General features: G+C 46.0%; 2 protein-coding genes across 2 annotated transcripts; one reads left to right on the top strand and one right to left on the bottom strand.

Annotated features, from left to right (window-relative positions):
* Positions 1-3,962: 3,962 nt before the first annotated feature.
* Positions 3,963-4,903, top strand: LOC125533671 (probable E3 ubiquitin-protein ligase ATL44). Its single transcript, XM_048697045.1, has one exon. It carries the CDS (start codon positions 4,241-4,243, stop codon positions 4,688-4,690), a length of 450 nt encoding a protein of 149 aa, XP_048553002.1. The 5' UTR covers positions 3,963-4,240; the 3' UTR covers positions 4,691-4,903.
* Positions 4,904-9,138: 4,235 nt separating this feature from the next.
* Positions 9,139-12,977, bottom strand: LOC125538871 (endoglucanase 12). The gene is made up of 4 exons (XM_048702178.1): positions 12,376-12,977; positions 11,351-11,658; positions 9,908-10,678; positions 9,139-9,821 (listed from the first exon to the last, which is right to left on the bottom strand). Exons 1-4 carry the CDS (start codon positions 12,740-12,742, stop codon positions 9,408-9,410), a joined length of 1,860 nt encoding a protein of 619 aa, XP_048558135.1. The 5' UTR covers positions 12,743-12,977; the 3' UTR covers positions 9,139-9,407.
* Between the last annotated feature and the right edge of the window lie 9,756 nt (positions 12,978-22,733).

Raw genomic sequence — 22,733 nt, 5'->3', positions numbered from 1 at the left:
GAAGTTTACCAGAGGATTATAACACGTTACTTGGCCCGTGTAGGAGACTGTGATGGTATTTATTCTTTGACCCATGCAATAGCTCGGTCTTAGTCATGGATCATATTCCCCCACTACTGATAAGAGGGAGGTTGGGATCTGTGGAAACACACACGTGATTGGATGGTTGGGAATCTGAAACTATCCCTTGGTGGTAGAGTAACCAAAAGCAAAGCATGTTTCACTAACATTCCTGTGTATCATTCATCTATGTGTAGATTGCCTAAAACCAATGTTGGTGGAATGGATGAAGCTATTAGAAGGTTCTTTTGGCAGGGTAATGGGAAGAAAAGAAAATGTCATATGGTAAGATGCCATGTTATATGTAGACTAAAGGAAAAAAAGAGGCATCGGCATCCATGACCTAAAAAGATTCAATATTAACATGTTATGTAAATGGTGGTGGAACTTGGAGAATATGGAGGGATGTGGCAGGTGATTGTCATGAATAAGTATAACATAAAGCATAATATTTGCCAAAAAATGGGTTTGTGAATGATTCATCATGTTGAGCAGATCTGGTCAAACTTAAACAATTTTACATGAGGGGCAGGCAAGTGGTGGTTGGGGATGGGAAACAAATTGTCTTTTGGCAAGGTACTTGGTGTGGAGATACACCTTTGAAGGATCTGTTTCCTGAGCTCTTCTTGTTTTGTAATGAAACTAGGAAGAACTATGAGATAAATGGTTGTCTTGGCTTAGGACTAACTTTTAGGAGATAGCTGAATGATAACCAAATAAAACAATTTAATAGCTTGCATGGGATGGAAGTCTTTATGAATCTCTCTTAGTCCGTTGATGCTCCTAGATGGAAATGGAACAAACTGGCAAATTTATTTTCAAATCTCTTTATCTGATGTGGTCCCAAATTAGATTATTTAGAGACCTCTGGAAAGCTAAAATTCCCTTAAAATTTGGCTTCATTTGTGCCTCAATTGCAACTAAAGATAATATGATCAGAATGAACTAGGTGGTTGACCCTTTGTATCTCTTCTGCCCAGAACCTAAGGACATTCATCACATGTTCTTTCTCTGCTCTGCGGCCAAGTATATCTAGAGCATTATATCCAAACTCATTGCGGCCAGAGATAGGCATGGATGATCTATCCAATACTTCCGATGGATACCAAAGTTTATGCCTAATAGCATAAATCTACAGATTGTTGGGCTAGTTGCAGTTTGTTGGGCCGTGTGAAAATTACGTAAAAGAGCTTGTTTTGATCAGAAGTTAGTCAGGTCGCCTGCTGAACTGATATGCTATGCATGTTGTTTTATGTGTTATTGGGCAGGCCTGCAATATAAAGAGGATTGAATGATGATGGAGCAAGGTATTGAGCTGCTGCAAAGGGAGGCATTGACAGCTCGTGGTGATGGCCAGGGTCAGAGAAGAGGAAGAATCCTGCAGGTGGAGGCTGGTATAAATGAAGAAGATGAAGAGGCAAACAATGACGCCAACAATGTTATGGATGAAGACCGAAGGATAAGATAAAATGCTAGAGATATGTTTGGCCTCAAGACTTGTTTTTTTTTTCTCTTCTGGGCAGATGTTTGGAGGTACGTTTGGGGGTGTCGTTTCCCCTCATGTAATATATACCATTTGTTGTCGTTACTTATCTAGCTTACTGTTAGCATTAGATGCGGCGGCGTTTGTTGAGATGATCATTGATCTTTTAACTTTATAGTTTACTTTCTGCACCAGGATGCTATATTATTTTTGTTTTTTGTCCTGCTATCTTTTGATAGTGGAACCCGGTCCATTTTTTGGTTCATGTGAAAAACACGTTATTTGAGTTCACATATTGTTATCGGGTCCAAGCAATGAACGCCAGACCACAACACCAAATAAAATGCCTTTTACAATGAGATGGTGCATGTACCATGACAGTATCTGACCAATGATGGTTAAACTGTGTTTTCAATATGAAACAATGTTTGAAGCACCAAAAACCAGAGCAATATTTTTTGATATGTCTCAACCATGCCTATGCTAAAATTACCATGATTTCCCCTTGGTCTAGTTGCCACATGGGCTAATAGGGTTGCGTCATCTCAGGCCGATCACTCCTACCAGATACCGCCACACAATTCATTGTCATTGCACATAGGCGAGAGAAATAAAGCCAACGGCTCCAACCATGATAAGGGAGGAGAAGCCTTGCCGTCGCATAGAGCAAGGCCACTCCCAAGGGTAGAGCAAGTGAGATAGGCGTAGAGAGATGACCAAACATATTGTAAACGTTCAATTTTTACCATAAATACCCCTCCCCCGTCAATAAAAAAGAAGAAGCCAATTCTCACATGGAAGGATGTAGTTAGAAATAACATCTAGACTATATTTTTAGGTGGCCTCGTATGGGGAATCCTATATAACTAGATAAAACAAGTAATACCTACTACTATCTCCGATCCATAATAAGTGTTACAATTTTGAACTAACGCCCACCAGGGGGGGGGGGTCATTCACATTGTATCATAATTATCGTAGTCATGTTAACAATTGAATATGTTTGTTGCAATGGGTTTCTTAGTTCCAGCAAACATCCATTTTCGTATTGTTGTTTGTACCGTATTTATTTCGGTCCATATTTGTTTCTATGGTTTTCTAAAAAAATAGTTCCAAAAAATATGAAAAGCAATTAGTAGCACTCTGTTTCATGGAAAATGCATTGCAGCTCTCGGGTGCCACACACCCCTATATGAAAATAGCATTAAAAAAAATATCAGGAAATTTCAAAAATTCTGAAATTTTGGGATATGAAACTATGAAACCTGAGTGCCCGTTGTACACCCATGTTCATTTGCATGGGGAATGGGAGCCCGTGGTATCCACGGCGTAGGAATTATGGTCTGACATACATTACATTAAAAAAATCTACATATATGATTTTTTTTGTCTTTTTACCGGCATTACCACGGGCACTCATTCCCCACGAAACTGAACATGTGTGTACAACGGGCACCCAAATTTCATATCCTAAAATTTCAGAATTTTTTAAATTTTTCTAATATGTTTTAATGCTATTTTTATACAGGGGTGTATGGCACCCAAGAGCCACAAATCCTCATCCTCTGTTTCATCCATTTTTTTTATCTCTACCCCTAATCATCGAACCACTTCTTGGTAATTAGCTTATTTATAGTACTGAAGTATATGCACAATTATATTTAAATATATATCACTAGAAATAAGTGTGCACGCATAATTGAGATCTCATCATTAACAAAAGAAGAAAATTAAGATCTCATCATGGAGCAGTGCTAGTCCACCACTTCTGCACAACCGTGCTAATCCACCACCTCTGACATCACTATTCAGAGCACTAAAACCTTTTAAACCCAACCTCCATCGAAGTTTCTCCATCGTATCTCTAGCTTGATGTGTCTTACAGAGGAAGACGAGCTTGGGGCAATTGGTTTTTGAAAGGGTCAACACCTTGACACCTCGCGAATTGTCCCTCTCCCCCGACAGTCCCAAAATAGGAGATCCATTGATTCTGGCGGCGCCCCTCCTCGGAGCCCGCCAAATTAGCTTGATCATCCACATTCGATTTTTGTATAGGTGTTTGCATCGTATTTATTTCCGTCCATATTTCTTTCAAGTTTTCTAAATTCTTTTTATCATCAAAAAAATGAAAATGAAATGTAGTAGTAACACTCAGTTTCATCCTTTTTTTTATCCCTACCCCTAATCACCGAGCCACTCTCGTAATTAACTTATTTGGAGTAGTGAAGGGTATGCACAACTATATTTAAATACATATCATAAAAAATAAGTGTGCACGTATAATTGAGACCTCATCATTGGCTCATCGCAAAAAAAAAAGACCTCATCATTTGCAGAAAAAAAGTGTTCTTTTAATCCAAGAAGAAGAGATTAAGATCTGATCATGCAAAGCATGTATGCAACGAACGTCTTCAACGACTGGTTTGGCTCGCTTAATGGCGCATATATCCCTTTCTTTAAGCATCGGAGAAAGAAGGGCAGGAGGTCGCTTTCTCGCATGTCGGGGGCTTGCTTTCGGTTGCCTGATGTGCTCCTCCGCACCCGCGCGTTGATGCATCCACGTCGCGCCTCCTCTCGTCGACCTCTTTGCCTATATACCACACAGATCATCACCGGCCGATGCACCCGCCGACCTCTCTTCCCCATCATACCACGCACTAACACCGATCGACACACGCCGAGGCGCAAAAGGATTCCATGATTGCTATTGCCGGCGCGGTGGTCGCCGGCGTGGCAGCCGCGGCCACGGCGGGGATTCTTGCCTTGGCGTCGTCGCGCGGCGACCGGCCCGAGGATGCCACGAGCGCCGTGGCGGCGGCGGCCGCGCCCCAGGAGTGCGCGGTGTGCCTGTCGGAGCTGGCCGGAGCGGCGGGATGCTCCGGCGACTCCGAGCCATCGGCGGTGCTGGTGCGCGTGCTGCCGGGCTGTGGCCACGGGTTCCACGACGAGTGCATCGGCAGGTGGCTGCTGCTGCGCCCAGAGTGCCCGCTCTGCCGCTGTCCCGTGGTCACCGCGGACAGTCGGCTAGCCAGGAAGGCCGTGCCGCTGGCGGAGGCCGCGCCTGCCTTGTCGCGGCCGGCTAGGATCGCGTGCGGCTTCGGCGACGGGAGGGTCGTGTGGACGCGTAGCCCACCCGTGGCATTGTGAGGAAGGTTATCTGATTACTCGAGGATTAGTGAAACCAAAGTGGAAGGAGCGCTTCAAGATTCGCATCGCCTTTGGCTGAGTGTGTGAAATCGGATTTATATGTGTTTATATCATGTGTTTTGTCCTTGTTTCATGTGCAAAATGCTTGCGGACATTATCTGATAGTTTGTCACTTTATCACACGGATGAATCGTAGGCTATTTTAAATAAAAATGTACTCCCCTCTAAACGCTTTTATATTCCTTTACGAAGGGAGTACAAGGAGCACGCATGTCTTATTGGCTTTTTTTGTTGTTGTTGAAAAAACACCCTTGAGACTATTTATTCATTAGCGGACGAGTTCATATCTGATTGAACATACCTCAACCAGATAAACACGGATTACATCATACATAATGAAGCAAGGAGCAAAAAGAAGAGCCTCTCTAGCACACATGTGTTGCTACGTTGGCACTCATTCTGACAAAATGAAGATTAAACCGTCGCAAGGGCGAGACAAGTGAAGTCATCTCTCGAAATATATGAGGTGTCTATCAATTTATCATTCTTGAACTGTCACAGTGAAACCACTTCCTGGCAGTCCATCTCGATAACCATATCATGCAACCCATTTTCAATGGAGAAAAGCATTGCATCACGACATGCAAGAAGCTTGAGAACGAACAGATCAGAGATTGCTTCATAACTAATGCACTTACTTCGAACGAAATTTCCTGTAGAATCTCTTGTAATCAAACCTGCTCCCGCATGCCCTCACACCACATCAAGAGCTCCACCCGAGTTGATTTTATCCAGTTCAACTCTGGGGTTTTCCAATGTTCTTTGGTCTACATACCCAAAGTTTGTTCAATTCCTCTTTTATAATAACAAGAGGGTGAGCTGAGAGAAGATACGATAGCTAGCTTGGTTTTATTGAGAGTAATTATCTATAGGTCAACCCTTCTCACTCTCCCCTCGCCGAGGGACATTGTCGGCTGAAGTCTGGGCAGTGCCAGTGGTGGCGGCGCATCTCTCTCTCTCTCTCTCTCTCTCCTGGTGGCGGCGTGAGTTTTTTCGGCGACGATCTTGGTAGAAAGACGCGGCGAACCTACGATGGCGGTCGTGGAGGGTCACGCTCTGACCAGTAGTGTTGCCACGCCGGTAGTGGTCGAAGGCTCTAGAACCACTTGTGAGATCTAGATCTGGGTGGGCTTGCAGCGGCCAGTCCATGGGGGCGTCAGGCTTTAGTGGCAATTGGGCATCGTGGTGGTGCTGGCGGCGACAATGTGAGGCTGGTGTCGGTAGACCATGATGGCGAGGTCCTGCAGCGGCGGTAGAGTGAACCAACATGGAAAGTGTTGCCTCAATCTGGTGTGCAAGGATGAAGGTGTGCGATGATACAAATGAAATTCCTGCCCGTATTCGATCGGTGCCAAACCTGGATTCAAGTGCATCACTCGATTCTTTGGCATTGCACAAATGCAACTATGCATCAACTAACTTGTCACCTAGCACATTGAGGATGGTACCCCAAAGAATAGAGTGGCCTACGAGAACACTTTATCCTCTTCAAGAGTAAGCACCCTCTGAGAGGGCCGGCCAAAACCTGAGTAGGCTCGGTTTTGGTATGCCATTTTTGAAGCAAGTGATACGTCTTCAACGTATCTACTTTTCCTAACGCTTTTCGTCTTATTTTGGGCTCTAATTTGCATGATTTGATTGAAAACTAACCCCAGACTGATATTGTTTTCAGCAGAACTATCATGGTGTTGTTTTTGTGCAGAAATAAAAGTTCTCGGAATGGAACGAAATTTTGCGAGGATTTTTCATACAATAAACAAGAATTTCTGGAGCCAAGAACCACCGGAGGGGGGCACCTGGATGGGCACAACCCACCAAGGCGCCCCCCTCCTAGCGCGCCCAGGTGGGTTGTCCCCACCAGGTGGCCCCGTAGACCCTGAAACCGACATTATAAAATCCTTTTTTTCAGGAAAAAAAATCAAGAAGAAAGAATTATCGCGATCCACGAGACGGAGCCGCCATCACCTCCCGTTCTTCATCGGGAGGCCAGATCTGGAGTCCGTTTGGGGCTCTGGAGAGGGGGATCTTCGTTCTTCGTCATCACCAACCCTTCTCCCTCGCCAATTCCATGATGCTCCCCACCGGGAGTGAGTAATTCCTTCGTAGGCTCGCTGGTCGGTGAGGAGTTGGATGAGATTCATCATGTACTCGAGTTAGTTTTGTTAGGGTTTGATCCCTAGTATTCACTATGTTCGAAGATTGATGTTGCTATGACTTTACCATGCTTAATGCTTGTCACTTTGGGCCCGTGTGCCATGATTTCAAATCTGAATCGTTTATATTATCACCATTACATCCATGTTCTAGATCTGATTGCAAGTTATAGTCACCTACTACGTGTTATGATCCGGCAACCCCGGAGTGACAATAGTCGGACCACTCCCGGTGATGACCGTAGTTTGAGGAGTTCATGTATTCACCGTGTGTTAATGCTTTGTTCCAGTTCTCTACTAAAAGGAGGCCTTAATATCCCTTAGTTTCCAATAGGACCCCGCTGCCACGGGAGGGTAGGACAAAAGATGTCATGCAAGTTCTTTTCATAAGCACGTATGACTATTTACGGAATACATGCCTACATTATATTGATGAATTGTATCTAGTGCCATATCGCCCTAAGTTATAACTGTCTCATGATGAATATCATCCAACAAGTCATCGATCCAATGCCTATGAATTTATCTTATATTGTTCTTGCTAAGTTACTACTGCTATCGCCACTAGTGTGCTTGCTACAAAACTACTGATATCACTGCTACCATTACTGTTACTGCTGTCACTATTATCAAAACTATCATATTACTTTGCTACTGATCACTTTGCTGCAGATAATTAATCTCCATGTGTGGTTGAATTGACAACTCAGCTGCTAATACCTTCAAATATTCTTTGGCTCCCCTTGTGTCGAATCTATAAATTTGGGTTGAATACTCTACCCTCGAAAACTGTTGCGATCTCCTGTACTCGTGGGTTATCAGCAAGCACCCATAAGTAGGCTCGGTTACAGAGCACCAGCAGAGTGTCAACGAAAATTGCCTAAACATATAAGATTTTTGAATTGTTAGGATATTAGGCAATTTTTTATTAATTTTAATCTAGATTAACATCATCACAGGAATACTAACATGGCAGGTCGCATACCACATACTAGGGACATCTAGCATGTATAGATATTAACCAAAGGCACATGTTAACGGAGAGAAGTTTAGAACATACGAGTTCACCAGAAACTCCGGTGCAATAGCATCGCCAACCATGGTGGTGAAGACCAAGTCATCGGCTGTCGTAGAGAAAGTAGTGGAAGCAGGCAGGTAGATGGGGCTCGAGGATGTAGTCGAACTTGAGTGAGAAGTCACGTCGTGACGTTTCCGAAAAACCTTATTGCCCCTCATCTCGGTGCATATTCTCATGGAACACACGGATTCAGAGGTCTTCTCTCCCGTACGTTCGTGCACGCAGTCGTCAGGATGGGATCGCCAAAAAAGCAACTCACCACAAGGAACTCTGCGAGAGTGTATGTTCTATCTACTGCTATCTGTTAGGTGTACTCTCCCTCCTTTGTATTTCTTTTATATGGAGAGGACCTGTGGGAGTGTGAAGAGATCCAACTGACATGTGGTGGGAAAAACTCTCTCAAAGTACAAAATGTGTCAATAGTGAGCTCGAGTGTTGCGTACACCCATACACCCAAAATTAGGTAGTAGATTATCGTGCAAAATTTTAGTTCTTTCAACAAGGAACATAACATTAGCCTGAAAACGAACTCAATTCATGAGTCATGTCGCAACGCGCACGTGACATGACATGACGTGTTGTGAAGTGAAGTGAGTGAGTGAGCATACATGATGTTCCTCTTTTGAGGAGTCAAGCTTGAGGAGGCATATAAGGAGTTAAATTAGAAGGGGTCGGCTAAAGATGCTCTTAATTCCCTTTCCCCTTCTCTCGCTACTCAACCAAACAATGAATTACTTCCTCCGTTTCGAATTACTTGTCTTGGATTTGTCTAGATACGGAGGTATCTAGCACTAAAATGAGTCTAGATACAAATCCAAGACAAGTAATTCGGAACGGAGGGAGTATATGCCTTGTACTCCTTCCGTTTCACAATACATAACTTTTATTTGTCAAAATATAGATGTATCTAGACATGTTTTAGTATATAGGTACATCCATTTTAGACAAATGGAAGTCAAGTATTTTGGAACGGATGGAGTATTATACTCCTTATATTGTAATTTTCTTTCACTAGGTCTTATACCTTTCAAACTCTCATTCCCTGTCACTAATTCCCGCGAACCGATACTGCTAGATTCTTCAGATATTTATTTTGTTCACTGTAAGCGTCTAGAGAGTGATCGAGCATTGGAGATGGCATGATACATTGATAGTACTACTGTGAACACTTACTCCATTAGTTCTTCTCTGGGAATCAACAAGTATCCATTAATTGTCCATACCCAAATTGTGCACAAGAAACATCTACAGTAGTACAGGCCATGCGTGAGGCATGCCACCGTCGTATCGCGCGCCACGGTTAACGTGTGTACGTATAATAGTACAAAAGAATTTTACATGATGGCCAGAAAATTGCACTACCAACCGAACCTGATCGATCTGCTCAACGCCGGCGTAAAAACCGGCCGGCCGGGCAGAGCTCTCCTCACGGCTTCCACGTGGCCGGCGGCGGCGGAGCGGCGGGGAACATGGGCGGCACGGCGGAGAACATGGTGTTCTTGTCGACGGCGCCGACGCCCGTGCCGCGGCCGCTGTTGGTGATGGCGACGAGCGCGGCGACGAGCCCGGCGTTGCCGACGAGCGTGGGCTCGTTCTGCGCGTAGCTGATCCTCGCGTCCTTGAACTTGTCGTTCTTGTCCGGGCCGCCGACCATGGCGCCGACGAGCACGTGAGGGTCGGCCTTCTTGGAGTCGCGCCACTTGTTGCCGCCGGTGCACGAGTACTTGATCCCGTTCTTGGGCGTGGACGCCCCGCGGTGGTGCAGCCGCTTCGGGTACTTCTTGCCGTACCCCACCACGTAGCTCATCTTCATCGGGTTGTCCCCAAGAATGTAGTTCAGCTGCTCGACCACCATGACACACAGTTAAGCCACGCATTGCATAATTTACCAACGACGATAAGATCGGTTAAAAGAAGAAGAAATACCTGGGATTTGGCGAAGGAGCGGAGGTCGTCGACGGTCATGAAGTTGGGGCCGCAGTACCAGCCGGGGACGTTGACGGACTCCATGTAGTCGGCGTAGAGCGCGGCGAGGAAGGAGTTGGCGACGGCGTACTGCAGCGCCTGGCCCTGGCCGTGGTTGAACTGCGCGAGGCCGCCCTTGGTGAAGTTAAACGCATTGAACTTGGGAAAATACATGCACATGTTCATGCTGGTGACGTTGTGGTATCCCATGAGCGACTCCTCGTAGGGGTAGCCGGGGTTGAGGAACATGCGGAGGCGCGAGAGCAGCAGCGTGGCGCCGGGGAGCTTGTTGTCCCAGCTGAAGACGGAGAAGTCGAGGATGTTGAAGAAGGCCTTGGCGTTCTTGGGGAGACGCGGGTCGGTGGCGAAGCTGATGTAGCTGTTGTTGCCGGTGGCGTAGTACATCCAGGAGGCGCTCCACATGAACTCGTCCCAGTAGCTGGTGGAGTTGTAGTAGTACTCGATGGCCGGGTTGCCCCGCGAGTAGGGGGTGCGCTTCCCGTTGGCGCGCGCGAACTTGTACACCGTCGCCGCGCCCCTCACCAGCTTCTTGGAGTAGGCCGGGTTGTCGCGGAACACGATGGAGGCGGAGGCCAGCGCCGCCGCCACCTCGCCTCCCAGGTCCGGCGCCGCGCTCGCCTGCTGCACCGGCCGCGGGTACGCCATGTCCTCCGGCCGGTTCCAGCAGTAGTGGTCGTCCGGCGTGCTGCCGTTGATCTTGGCAGTACCCACCTGCAGGCACAAGCACGAACGTGTCAAAATTTTCCTTTGTATTTTGCTTTGTGATGGTGAACCGATCGGGTGTGACAAAAATGTGAACACAAGTTGGAGAGCATCTTCGGATCGGATCGTGAACAGCTACTCTACTACTTGGTACTCTGAATGAGCTGCAGTGAGGATAGTTAAATTGGCTTGGAGAGTTGGGGTAACATGGCATGCCCCGCTAAGCACATGTTAGCATGTACTCCCTTTGAACTAAAATTACGACGAGTAAATCGAAACGGAGGGAGTAGATAATTGGGGGTCGAACCCTAGATAGCCTACTGATCTCAAGTGATAAGAGTCAAAGGTTGTTGGCTGTGCCGCGTGCGTGCCCATCAACATTTCTTGCTGGAAAACAAGGCTAGCTGTTGGGCGGTGCACACTGAATCGGCCACGCCAGTCGCATTATTGCACACCCCCTTTCTCTATCTTTATGCTTTTTACATTCAACAGATGAAAAGCACCACTTTAAGCAAAGCTCTCCTCCATATATGCCTTTTCTAGTTAATGTTCTCAACTGAACTTACTTTCAAATATGATTTCCAAAAAAGTCTCGCTCTTTAAATGCTTGCTTGATGTTTTCACCGTGCGATTTTCAACGAACGGTCGAGATGGACGGACGGAGTGATGGGGAGAGCTCACCTGACTGTAGAGCTTGTTGATGGTGGAGGCGGAGGAGTTGAAGGTGAGCAGCAGGTAGTCGGTTCCCCACTTGATGAGCTCCCTCACGTGGTCGTACTCCCCGATCGCCTTGTACCTGTCGGCGTACTCCACCACCGACCAGCTCAGCAGCGTCATGGAGAAGGCCATCGGGAAGTGGAACTTGATGTTGTCGCCGGCGTCGTAGTACCCGCCCACCAGGCCGCCCTTCACGTCCGGCAGGTCCGCGCCGTCCTTCATCCCCGAGTTCCCGCGCCACGGGATGCCGTTGTTCTTAGGAAGCTTGCCGGCTGTCATATCACCACAAACAGCAAAATGTTCGTTAGATCCATGAACGGTACTACCGAATTCTGAATTTCTGATTACAGTAGACAAGATTAAGCTTGTAAAGCACTCCTAGTAAGAAGCTGACAATTCAACTTGCAAGGCAGATCAGGATCTAGAAATGCGGATGCTTTGCATCTGGCGAGATCCAGAAGCAGAGCATAGGCAAGATCTACCGCGACATCCATGTGCGGGGCTAAGCTAAAGAATGGATCAACTGGCTGGCCTACATGTGCGTGAACGTGCCGAGATTCGTACTTTGAAATTTCCAGAGATTTCTCTGAATATCAGCTTGTCACTTTCTGCGAGGGGGCAGGGACAGACCGTGAGCAGGACGGCATAACATTCCAAGCGTGGGGGTTGCCGTCGTACGCAGCTGTACCCAGCTCCCGATCACAGACTACGTGGTGGTCTCCCTTTCTTTCTCCCTTTTTGCTTGCCATCAAGATCAAGATTCAAGATCAAGGTGTAATTGCGCACTTAAGATCACAGATCAAAACTACGTACAATATTTAATGTTCTACTGTTACGCAGCGATTTCTACGCGAATTCTTGAGTTCAGACAGACTTGGGACTCGATCAAAGGCGGATCCGCAGAGCACTAGGAATCAGAGAATTGATCATCCATAAGCAGAGCAGAAGCAGAGGAGGTGGAGGAGTGAAGGAGGAGGAGGGGAGCTCACATTTCTGGGCGTTGAAGAAGAGGAGGGCCTTGTGGAGGGCGTCGGTGTACTTGTCGGGGGGCGGGGCATGGGGCTTCTTCTTGGGGATGTTCTTGGCGATGATGATGGGGAGGCCGATGAGGACGAAGGCGCCGAGGACGGCCCAGAGCATCCACCAGAGGAGCTTGCGCTTGACGACGACGCAGCCGAGGTCGACGTAGCGGTCCTTCTTCTTGGCCTCCGGCGGGCCGAGCAGCCAGCTCTGCTGCGTCTCGTCCAGCTGGTGCTGGTGCTGCAGCGCGCCGCGGTCGATGTCCATGTTGCGGCTCTGGTCGTCCTCCGCGCCGTCGATGTCGAACGCCCCGCCCCAGTGGTTCTGGGAGTGCATGGTGGCTCCCCCCCTCCTGGACGGCCGCCGGCCGCTGGGGCTTTCTTGGTCGGAGTTGGCTCGCGCGCGCGCGGTTTCGGGCGGTCGATCAGCGCATGAACGGCCGGAGCCGGACACCCAGCTGGGGAGTGTCTTACTGGCGGTGAGGTGCGGAGGCCGGAGGAAGCTGGGTGTGGTGCGGTGGCCGGGTGGGGAGTTTTGAAGGGGAGGGGAGGGGGGCGGTTGACTTGAGGAGCTGGGGGAGGCGTGCCACCGTCGCACCCGCGCCGTGTGGGGACTGGAAGCGAGTGGGAGTGGAGGTGGGGAACGAAGGGTTGTTGGGGTCTCTTCCAGAGTTACTACGCCTTTTTGCCGCGCTGATGTACCGCTTGTGCTGCACTGCTACGGCCACCAACCAAATGATGCGCACCTTTCTATTAGTGGTTTTATGATCTTTTGTGGCCAATGCTCTTGGCTCCGTAAGTCCATATAACGCAATATAACCAAAACAATGTAAACTGAGTCTTAACGATCTACAGAGGCGATGCCACATCAACCCCTCCTCGGCTCCGCCTTCCCACAAGCGACCTTAATTCGCTATTCCGACAGCACGATGCAAGGGGCTAGTTTCTCCGTATTGTGTTTTTTTTTGCTATGTTTTTAGGTTTTGTTGTCCAAGCTGCAGTGCCATGGCGGTGGCGATGAATTAGTGTAGAAATAAGTTCTTTCGGCTCATTTTTCATTACAGTGGCATCTTCTTCTATGTCGACATAGAGCAAGTGAGAGTATACATTTACAAATAAGTTCCTTTGGCTCATTTTCCATTATGTATGTTTCAGCGAATTCAATCATCATCAAGAAACCCCAACTAAACCCTAAATATTTTCCCCCTTGAGAACAAGTATCACGATTAGTTTCCGGACACTAGTTGCTCTTGAAATTAATCTCGAACAATATTAATTGGGGAAATAGTTACGTGTCACTCGATAAGGAGTAGAAAGTGCCAGTATAACTTGGTTGTTTCAGAAGGCAAGATATGACATAAACGTTTTACTTATACTCAACCAACTCTGAAATGTCGCATTCTAGCCAACATGTTTCTAGTTATGAACCAATTGTCGTATATGGACCCAATGCAGCTCGTGCTATTCCTGTCTGTCTAATGTTGTCTAAGGAATTGTACTTTTAGTATGCACATCTTATTATTTTATGAAACTAGATATTATAGTATTTCCATTAATTTTCCAAGTAGGATATGTTGCCTTGCCAACTCCATTACTAGAGCATACGTTTCTATGTTCGTTAAAAATCATCGGTGCACCCACATTAATAGCTCGAAGATTCATCCATGGGATAAGGAGTAGAAAGTGCCTAGCTATTTTTACTGATACAGAAGATAAAAATGATTACATAATATTTACACTATATCCGCTGCAGGGCCAAACTCTAAAATGTCGGATCTTTTACCCCTTTCCTATTTATGAACTAATGGCTATATATATGGACTCAGCATAGTTCGAGCTAATCTTGTTAGTCTTTTATTTTTCATAAAGGATGGATCTAATTTAATCGACTCAAAATAAATCATCAAGGGCCAACCTCTGCATAACTATGATGAACAAAATCAACATCAACACACACGCATAGAAAGATATGTCTATACAAAGGAAAAGAAAAAAAACCGAAAGCATTGAAAGCAACGATCTAGAAACAGCAACAACGATCATATCCGCACAAACCATATTCTCGTTTGTCTAGTTCTTTTTGTTTTTGCAAAAATGATCAAATCTCTTATAAAGATTCACCGGAAGTACAAAACACCTCAAACATAATAAAAAATTACATCATGATCCATGGACCACTGAACGATCACTGGCGCCGGCAGAGCGAGCCGACACACGACACTGTCGCCGCTCCCATACGGGAGCCATCCTGACCTTGTCGATGACAGCCGGGAAGTCTTTAACGTGCGTCTTGTTAATTTTTGTGACTAGAAACGTATATAAGTCTCAATTAGTGCCTCCATTATTAGATCATGTGTGGTATTGTATGATGCCTATGTTAGTTAAAAATCATCACGGTATTGATTGGTATCGTTGGAAGATCCATGAGCATGCGCCATGCACGTACGTGGACGTAGCAACCTCCTCCCTTTTTTCGCGCGCACACGAGGTAGGCGTGCACGCTGTGTACCCGTTGCAGCGGCGCCTTTCCCTGACCGCGTTGGCGACGTCATTGGGATCCACCCGGGATCGAGCGACGCGACGTTGGCCAGTCTGAGCACGCACACTTTGGCGCATAGTAAAAGTGCAGCCGGCGCCGACAGGTCGCTTGACACCGAGACGCCCCCGAACCGCGAACCGGGCGAAAGATCGAACGGACAGGGGAGAAACCGATTTTTGTAATTGCTTTCCATGTGCGCGTTTGGTGGGGGCACATTCAGATATTCCGTTCCAGACGCTTCAGAGCAGAGCGGGACGGACGGAATGGTGGGGTGTCCTCCTCTGCTCGCGCATATCGGAATATTTATGGGATTGGGAACGAAAGAACAGATCTCCTTTTCTGTTCATGTTTATGCGCGCGATCGAGCGAGGAAGCTCGCTGCCAGTCCCAGCGATGATTTGGCACCCATCAATCGATCAATCAACAGCACATCATTATATAATCTAATAACATGGGGTGTGCTTGTTACTTTTGTCATGCGTGCGCATGTGTACAACATGCATGCAGCGATCCGTCCCCATCCATCGGCCGTTCGAGACGCCTGATTAACGTTAATATTCAGTTTTTTTAAAAGAAGACCTCCAGTTTGTTAACTTTTTTTTTGAGACAATCCAGTTTGTTAACATCTGCACTAGGGGAAAGGTGATCCGGTGAAAAGAGCTTCGTGTGACATCGAACTTCTGCGGGTTAATTAACAGAGCATTCATCTAAAAAAGGTACTAGAAAATTACGATTCAGTAGTTGGATGAAAGCTGCAATCTCAACCACCATGCGCGATGAGTGTCGGTCGCTCCAGGCTCAGTCAAAGGTGGAGGACACATGGAGCGCGCGAGCTCTTCTTGCTAGCCCATCGACGCGGCATTGTTTATTCCCAAGTGTCCGCATGCTCAGCCTGGCGAGAGGTTGGCATCACCATCAATTATTTACGCGTCGTTGATTTTCTATGATTTAGTGGTAGGTCCTGCTAGATGTGGGCGTATCCTCATCAGCTCGCTCCTTTCGTGTTGCAACTGGGCACGCAGGCCATGGATGCCCCGGTCGCCAAGCGACGGCTGGAGTACAGCGATCTTTCACCGGATTTCAGACCATGACAGGCAGGCCGGGAAAACAACTGTGGACGGACGGAAGGGAAGCTGCAGCAGTGCAGCTGGAAGACTAGCGACGTGTGTCAGCGTGTGGACTTGTGAAATTCAGAAGCAATCCTATTAATTAAGCCTATTTCTTAAGCAACGAATTTAATGTTCTGCGTCAAAAGAGGCAACACAAATTCGTGGAGAAACTTGGGACGGTGGCAATGTAACTTTTGATCAATGAATTTGGAGGAGCCAGCGGCGTCGGTTAGGGCGAATATACAAATGGAGGATTGATTAGTGGAAGAAGCGGGGGGAAAGGAACATGCCACTGGCCAGGGGCTAAAAACTAATCCTGTCGAGTTGTTGGACCCATAAGAAATTCAGACACCGACAAATCGGCAAGATGGGCGAGCATATGTTGCATGGAGGGATTTTTATTCCTCACCGACAGTACCAAACTGCCATCATCAACGAACGCCCGGTCCTGGTTGTTTTGCAATACTAGTATGGAATCGTAGGCGGTGAAGCTCCTCGCCATCCAACTACAGCCGGTCAGCCCGCCGAGGCATTTGAGACGTGTTTGAGGCCTCCGGCTATAGATGCTTTTCATCACCAGTTTTGTGTTCTGCTTCGATATGAATTTGGTTACTTTTTTTGAGTTGATGAATTCAGTTACCACCGTTGAACTAAAACCTTGACGCTTATTTTGAATCAAAGAGATTATTATTTTTATAAAGGACGTTTTTATTAACTCAAAGTGAATTCAGTTACTTAGAGGGACGTTTTAGGTTTGTTATAGATGTTACTGTTTTTCATTTATTTTTTAAAATCAAAGCTAACGACATAATAATTTAAAGGATGGAGCTACACCTCGAGCTTTGTGTCTTCCATTTCCCCTCACTCTCAGTACGCGAGAGCTTTGCATGTTCCATCCCCCCCCCCCTCTCTAACTGATCTTGCACCCCCCCTAGCCCCCTTTCTCCCTTACTGAAGTCTGCCCCCCAATTCCCTTCTTCATATTGCACCTTCGTCAATCTCCCTCGTCCACCCCAGTTACATCAAGGTACATCGTCGACCTTCTAATAAGGGTTCCATCTAATCTGTGGAGCATATTATTACCATGTTGATGAGCCTCCATAAGTTGCACTTCACTGTGAGGCTAGTTCCTTTTCTTTCTCTTCCTTGCAGTTATCCTTCCTCCTCCCACAGCTCATCTTAATAAGTAGAGAAAAGGAGGTTTGCCTTCACTTATCTAAGACATGATATCTTAGTAAGCAAGATAAGTTAATTCTCTGCATCGTACAAGATGTCATTTCTTAGTTACATATTTTCCAGTTTAATTTTAGTTATTTCATAATTTTAGAAGCATGCAAACATTAATTATTACTCCCTTTGATAGAGGCTATCATTTTCTGCGGGAGTCAACCTTGACGATCCGACTACGAACGTGCGAGACGTCGCGCCTTAGCAATCGCTAAACCAACTTCTGAGGGGTTATTGACCACGCCGGAGCACGATCAACCTGACCACGAGGGTCAGTTTCCTGCGAGCAAACAAAGAACAAGCAAGAAACTGAGATTGCAATCTGGATCAGAGGCGGAATCAGGATTTCTCAAAGCCTAGGGCTAAACTAACTGACTAAAAATCACGACAAATATCACGCACGCCAATGTGTGTTGGAGGTATGCCACAAGTTCACATTAAAAAATATAAGTTCACTATTTCACTAGAGGAAATTCTGTAAGACAAATAGTTTAATAAAGTGCATCATTGCAAACATTGTTTGGTACCAAATTATTGAAGATTTGCTTAATTCAAAGCCATCATTTCTTCACCAAAGATAGTAGAAGAACCGGGAGCTGCAAACATAAAATCGAGTATTTAAAGACCAGGTCAATTCTTCATATGAAATTTTACAAAAGAAGAGCATAATATACCATTATTGTGAAATGAAAGAGGTAGTAGCCCCTTGTGTTTCCTCATTTTTTGATGGCACAGAATAATCTTAATATCCTCAATCCTGAAAAAAAGATTTAATTGAACGAGTCCTCATCATCTTGGATTTCTAATCTCTTCATGACCATGAAATAAAACTGACTAAGTAATATAATTTAACAGCACAAATTCACTAAGTTTGCCTAATATAAAGAAACTAGGGAAAGAACTGGATGATACAGTGCACATATTACCTGTGCGCCAGAGTGTGTGTGCGCTGTAATTTCAATAGTTGGAGAAGATCAGAAGGAGAGGCGGATGGTTAGGACGCCGGACCCGGCGGCGGGGAATCGCGGTTTGTTAACTGACGAGGGCGGTAACATAGGCGTGCAACGCAGCCGAGCGAGGCTAGGGTTTCTCCGTTGCCGATCGGGAAAGGGATTTTCTTTTTCTTGATGAGCGAGCGACAGATCGAATGGTCAACTTGCAAACTTGCAATGCGCGATTGGTATGATCTGATCGATGGACTGGAATGGGGCTAATGGGCTGAAGCCTTGCAGGCCGATGCGAAAGCCTGGGGCTGGGCTTGTATGTATCACAAATTCTCAAATATTTGCAACTATGTGTTTATGTGCTAGTTGGGCCACGCCTAGGGCTACAACCCCAGTTGCCCCAGGCCTAATTTCGCCCCTGATCTGGATAATGCGAATATAAGATGAAAGCTTTATTAGGTGGGGTTCTGTGATGCCTTTGTCTGGTCGTTGAACACAAACGAAGTACGTGAAATTACAGCTATGGCGAACTTTAATCTAAACAAAATCCGAAGTCTAAACGATGCCCTAAGGGCTGTATATATGGAGGAGAGAGGGGGAATTTCGTGGCCCTTGGAGGAGGGGTCCGAAACCAACCCTAACTCTTGTTTCCCCACACATACGGACTCTAAAAACGGTCTATAATCAAGTATTTCGAAATTACATGGGCCTGGCCCAAAAATAAGGTGACGCAACACCTAGAATAGCCTCTGAACGAAATTTATGAAGTGGCATCTTGTATATTTCGTTCAAGGCTTCATGCACTCATTATGGTGGCTTCAAAGTCCTGGAATCACCACTTGTAACTCCGTTCTTGTTCCCCTTGCGCATGCCATCATCTCCATGCTTGAACTTGCGTCAAGGTTCATCTTTCTTGTCCAAGCTAGGCCCTTCATTTGTAAGCAAAACAAATATATCCAATTTAGGCAGCATCATATTCTCATGAACATTAGAATCATTACCAAAAAACGAAAGTACCTGATAATTCAATTGGCGTGCACGAGCTCTAATAATTGGTCCAGTATGTATAGTAGCAGGGGCTGTGGGTGTAACAATGGTATTGATGTCCTCATCATCCTCCCCTTCTTGAAATGAAGTCGTCCTCGATGAAAGCTCATCTTCCTCACCCAAATAAGGGTTCAAATCTGCAATGTTAAAAGTGGGACTAACCCCAAAATCTGCAGGCAGCTCAAGTTTATATGCATTATCATTTATTTTCTCTAACACCTTAAAAGGACCATCAGCACGTGGCATTAGCTTTGATTTGCGCAAATTAGAAAATCTATCCTTATGAAAATGTAACCAAACAAGATCTCCAGCAAACACAACATGTTTTCTACCCTTATCTCCAGCAAGTTTATATTTAGCATTTATACGCTCAATGTTTTCCTTAGTTAACTTATGCATTTTTAAAATCAATTCAGCATGTTTTTAGCATCAAAATTAACCTTCTTCAAAGATGGAAGAGGCAACAAATCAATAGGTGCATGATACGTCTCCAACGTATCTATAATTTTTGATTGTTCCATGCTATATTATATTTTGTTTTGGACATTATTGGGCTTTATTATACACTTTTATATTATTTTTGGGACTAACCTATTAACCGGAGGCCCAGCCTAGAATTGCTGTTTTTTTTGCCTATTTCAGAGTTTCGCAGAAAAAGAATATCAAACGGAGTCCAAACGGAATGAAACCTTCGGGAACGTGATCCAGAGGACTTAGACCCTACGTCAAGATATCAACCAGGAGGCCACGAGGTAGGGGGCGCGCCTACCCCCCTGGGCGTGCCCTCCACCCTCGTGGGCCCCCTGTTGCTCCACCGACGTACTCCTTCCTTCAATATATACCTACGTACCCCCAAACTACCAGATACGGAGCCAAAACCCTAATTCCTGTTGGGGAACGTAGTAATTTTTTTAAAAAATCCTACGCACACGCAAGATCATGGTGATGCATAGCAACGAGAGGGGAGAGTGTGTCCACGTACCCTCGTAGATCGAAAGCAGAAGCGTTAGCACAACGCGGTTGATGTAGTCGTACGTCTTCAAGATCCGACCGATCAAGTACCGAACGCACGGCACCTCCGAGTTCTGCACACGTTCAACTCGATGACGTCCCTCGAACTCCGATCCAGCCGAGTGTTGAGGGAGAGTTTCGTCAGCACGATGGCGTGGTGGCGATGATGATGTTCTACCGACGCAGGGCTTCGCCTAAGCACCGCTACGATATGATCGAGGTGGGTTATGGTGGAGGGGGGCACCGCACACGGCTAAGAGATCAAGAGATCAATTGTTGTGTCTATGGGGTGCCCCCTCCTCCGTATATAAAGGGGGGAGGAGAGGGCCGGCCAAGGTGGTAGCGCGCCCTAGGAGGGGGAAACCTACTCCAAGTAGGTTTGCCCCTCCCTTTCCTAATCCAAGAAGGAGGGGGAGGAAGGAGTGGGAGAGGGGAAAGGCAAGGTGGGCGCCGCCCCCCTTTCCTTGTCCTATTCGGACTCAAGCGGAGGGGGCGCGCCTCTTGCCTTGGCCGGCCCCTCTCTCTCTCCACTAAGGCCCAACAAGGACCATTAGTTCCCGGGGGGTGGTTCCGATAAGCTCCGGTACTCCGATAAATGTTCGAAACCTTTCCGGTGTCCAAACATAGTCGTCCAATATATCGATCTTTACGTCTCGAACATTTCGAGACTCCTCGTCATGTCCGTGATCACATCCGGGACTCCGAACTACCTTCGGTACATCAAAACATATAAACTCATAATATAACCGTCATCTAACTTTAAGCGTGCGGACCCTACGGGTTCGAGAACTATGTAGACATGACCGAGACACGTCTCCGGTCAATAACCAATAGCGGAACCTGGATGCTCATATTGGCTCCTACATATTCTACGAAGATCTTTATCGGTCAAACCGCATAACAACATACGTTGTTCCCTTTGTCATCGGTATGTTACTTGCCCGAGATTCGATCGTCGGTATTCCAATACCTAGTTCAATCTCGTTACCGGCAAGTCTCTTTACTCGTTCCGTAAGACATCATCCCGCAACTAACTCATTAGTTGCAATGCTTGCAAGGCTTATAGTGATGTGCATTACCGAGTGGGCCCAGAGATACCTCTCCGACAATCGGAGTGACAAATCCTAATCTCGAAATACGCCAACCCAACAAGTACCTTCGGAGACACATGTAGAGCACCTTTATAATCACCCAGTTATGTTGTGACATTTGGTAGCACACAAAGTGTTCCTTCGGTAAACGGGAGTTGCATAATCTCATAGTCATAGGAACATGTATAAGTCATGAAGAAAGCAATAGCAACAAACTAAACGATCAAGTGTTAAGCTAACGAAATGGGTCAAGTCAATCACATCATTCTCCTAATGATGTGACCCCATTAATCAAATGACAACTCTTTGTCTATGGTCAGGAAACATAACCATCTTTGATCAATGAGCTAGTCAAGTAGAGGCATACTAGTGACATTCTGTTTGTCTATGTATTCACACATGTATCATGTTTCCGGTTAATACAATTCTAGCATGAATAATAAACATTTATCATGATATAAGGAAATAAACAATAACTTTATTATTGCCTCTAGGGCATATTTCCTTCAGTCTCCCACTTGCACTAGAGTCAATAACCTAGATTACACAATAATGATTCTAACACCCATGGAGCCTTGGTGCTGATCATGTTTTGCTCGTGGAAGAGGCTTAGTCAATGGGTCTACAACATTCAGATCCGTATGTATCTTGCAAATATCTATGCCTCCCACCTGGACTTGGTCCCGGATGGAGTTGAAGCGTCTCTTGATGTGCTTGGTTCTCTTGTGAAATCTGGATTCCTTTGCCAAAGCAATTGCACCAGTATTGTCACAAAAGATTTTCATTGGACCCGATGCACTAGGTATGACACCTAGATCGGATATGAACTCCTTCATCTAGACTCCTTCATTTGCTGCTTCTGAAGCAGCTATGTACTCCGCTTCACATGTAGATCCCGCTACGACGCTTTGTTCAGAACTGCACCAACTAATAGCTTTGCCGTTTAATAAAAACACGTATCCGGTTTGCGATTTAGAATCGTTCGGATCAGTTTCAAAGCTTGCATCGACGTAACCATTTACGACGAGCTCTTTGTCACCTCCATAAACGAGAAACATATCCTTCATCCTTTTTAGGTATTTCAGGATGTTCTTGACCGCTGTCCAGTGATCCACTCCTGGATTACTTTGGTACCTCCCTGCTAAACTAATAGCAAGGCACACATCAGGTCTGGTACACAACATTGCATACATCATAGAGCCTATGGCTGAAGCATAGGGAACATCTTTCATTTTCTCTCTATCTTCTACAGTGGTCGGGCATTGAGTCTTACTCAACTTCACACCTTGTAACACAGGAAAGAACCCTTTCTTTGCTTGATCCATTTTGAACTTCTTCAAAACTTTGTCAAGGTATGTGC

The sequence above is a fragment of the Triticum urartu genome, chromosome 2 (assembly GCF_003073215.2).
Source record: "Triticum urartu cultivar G1812 chromosome 2, Tu2.1, whole genome shotgun sequence".
NCBI classification, from domain to species: domain Eukaryota; kingdom Viridiplantae; phylum Streptophyta; class Magnoliopsida; order Poales; family Poaceae; genus Triticum; species Triticum urartu.
The sequence above is the reverse complement of the archived record's forward strand: the minus strand, read 5'-3'. Positions and strand labels throughout refer to the sequence as shown.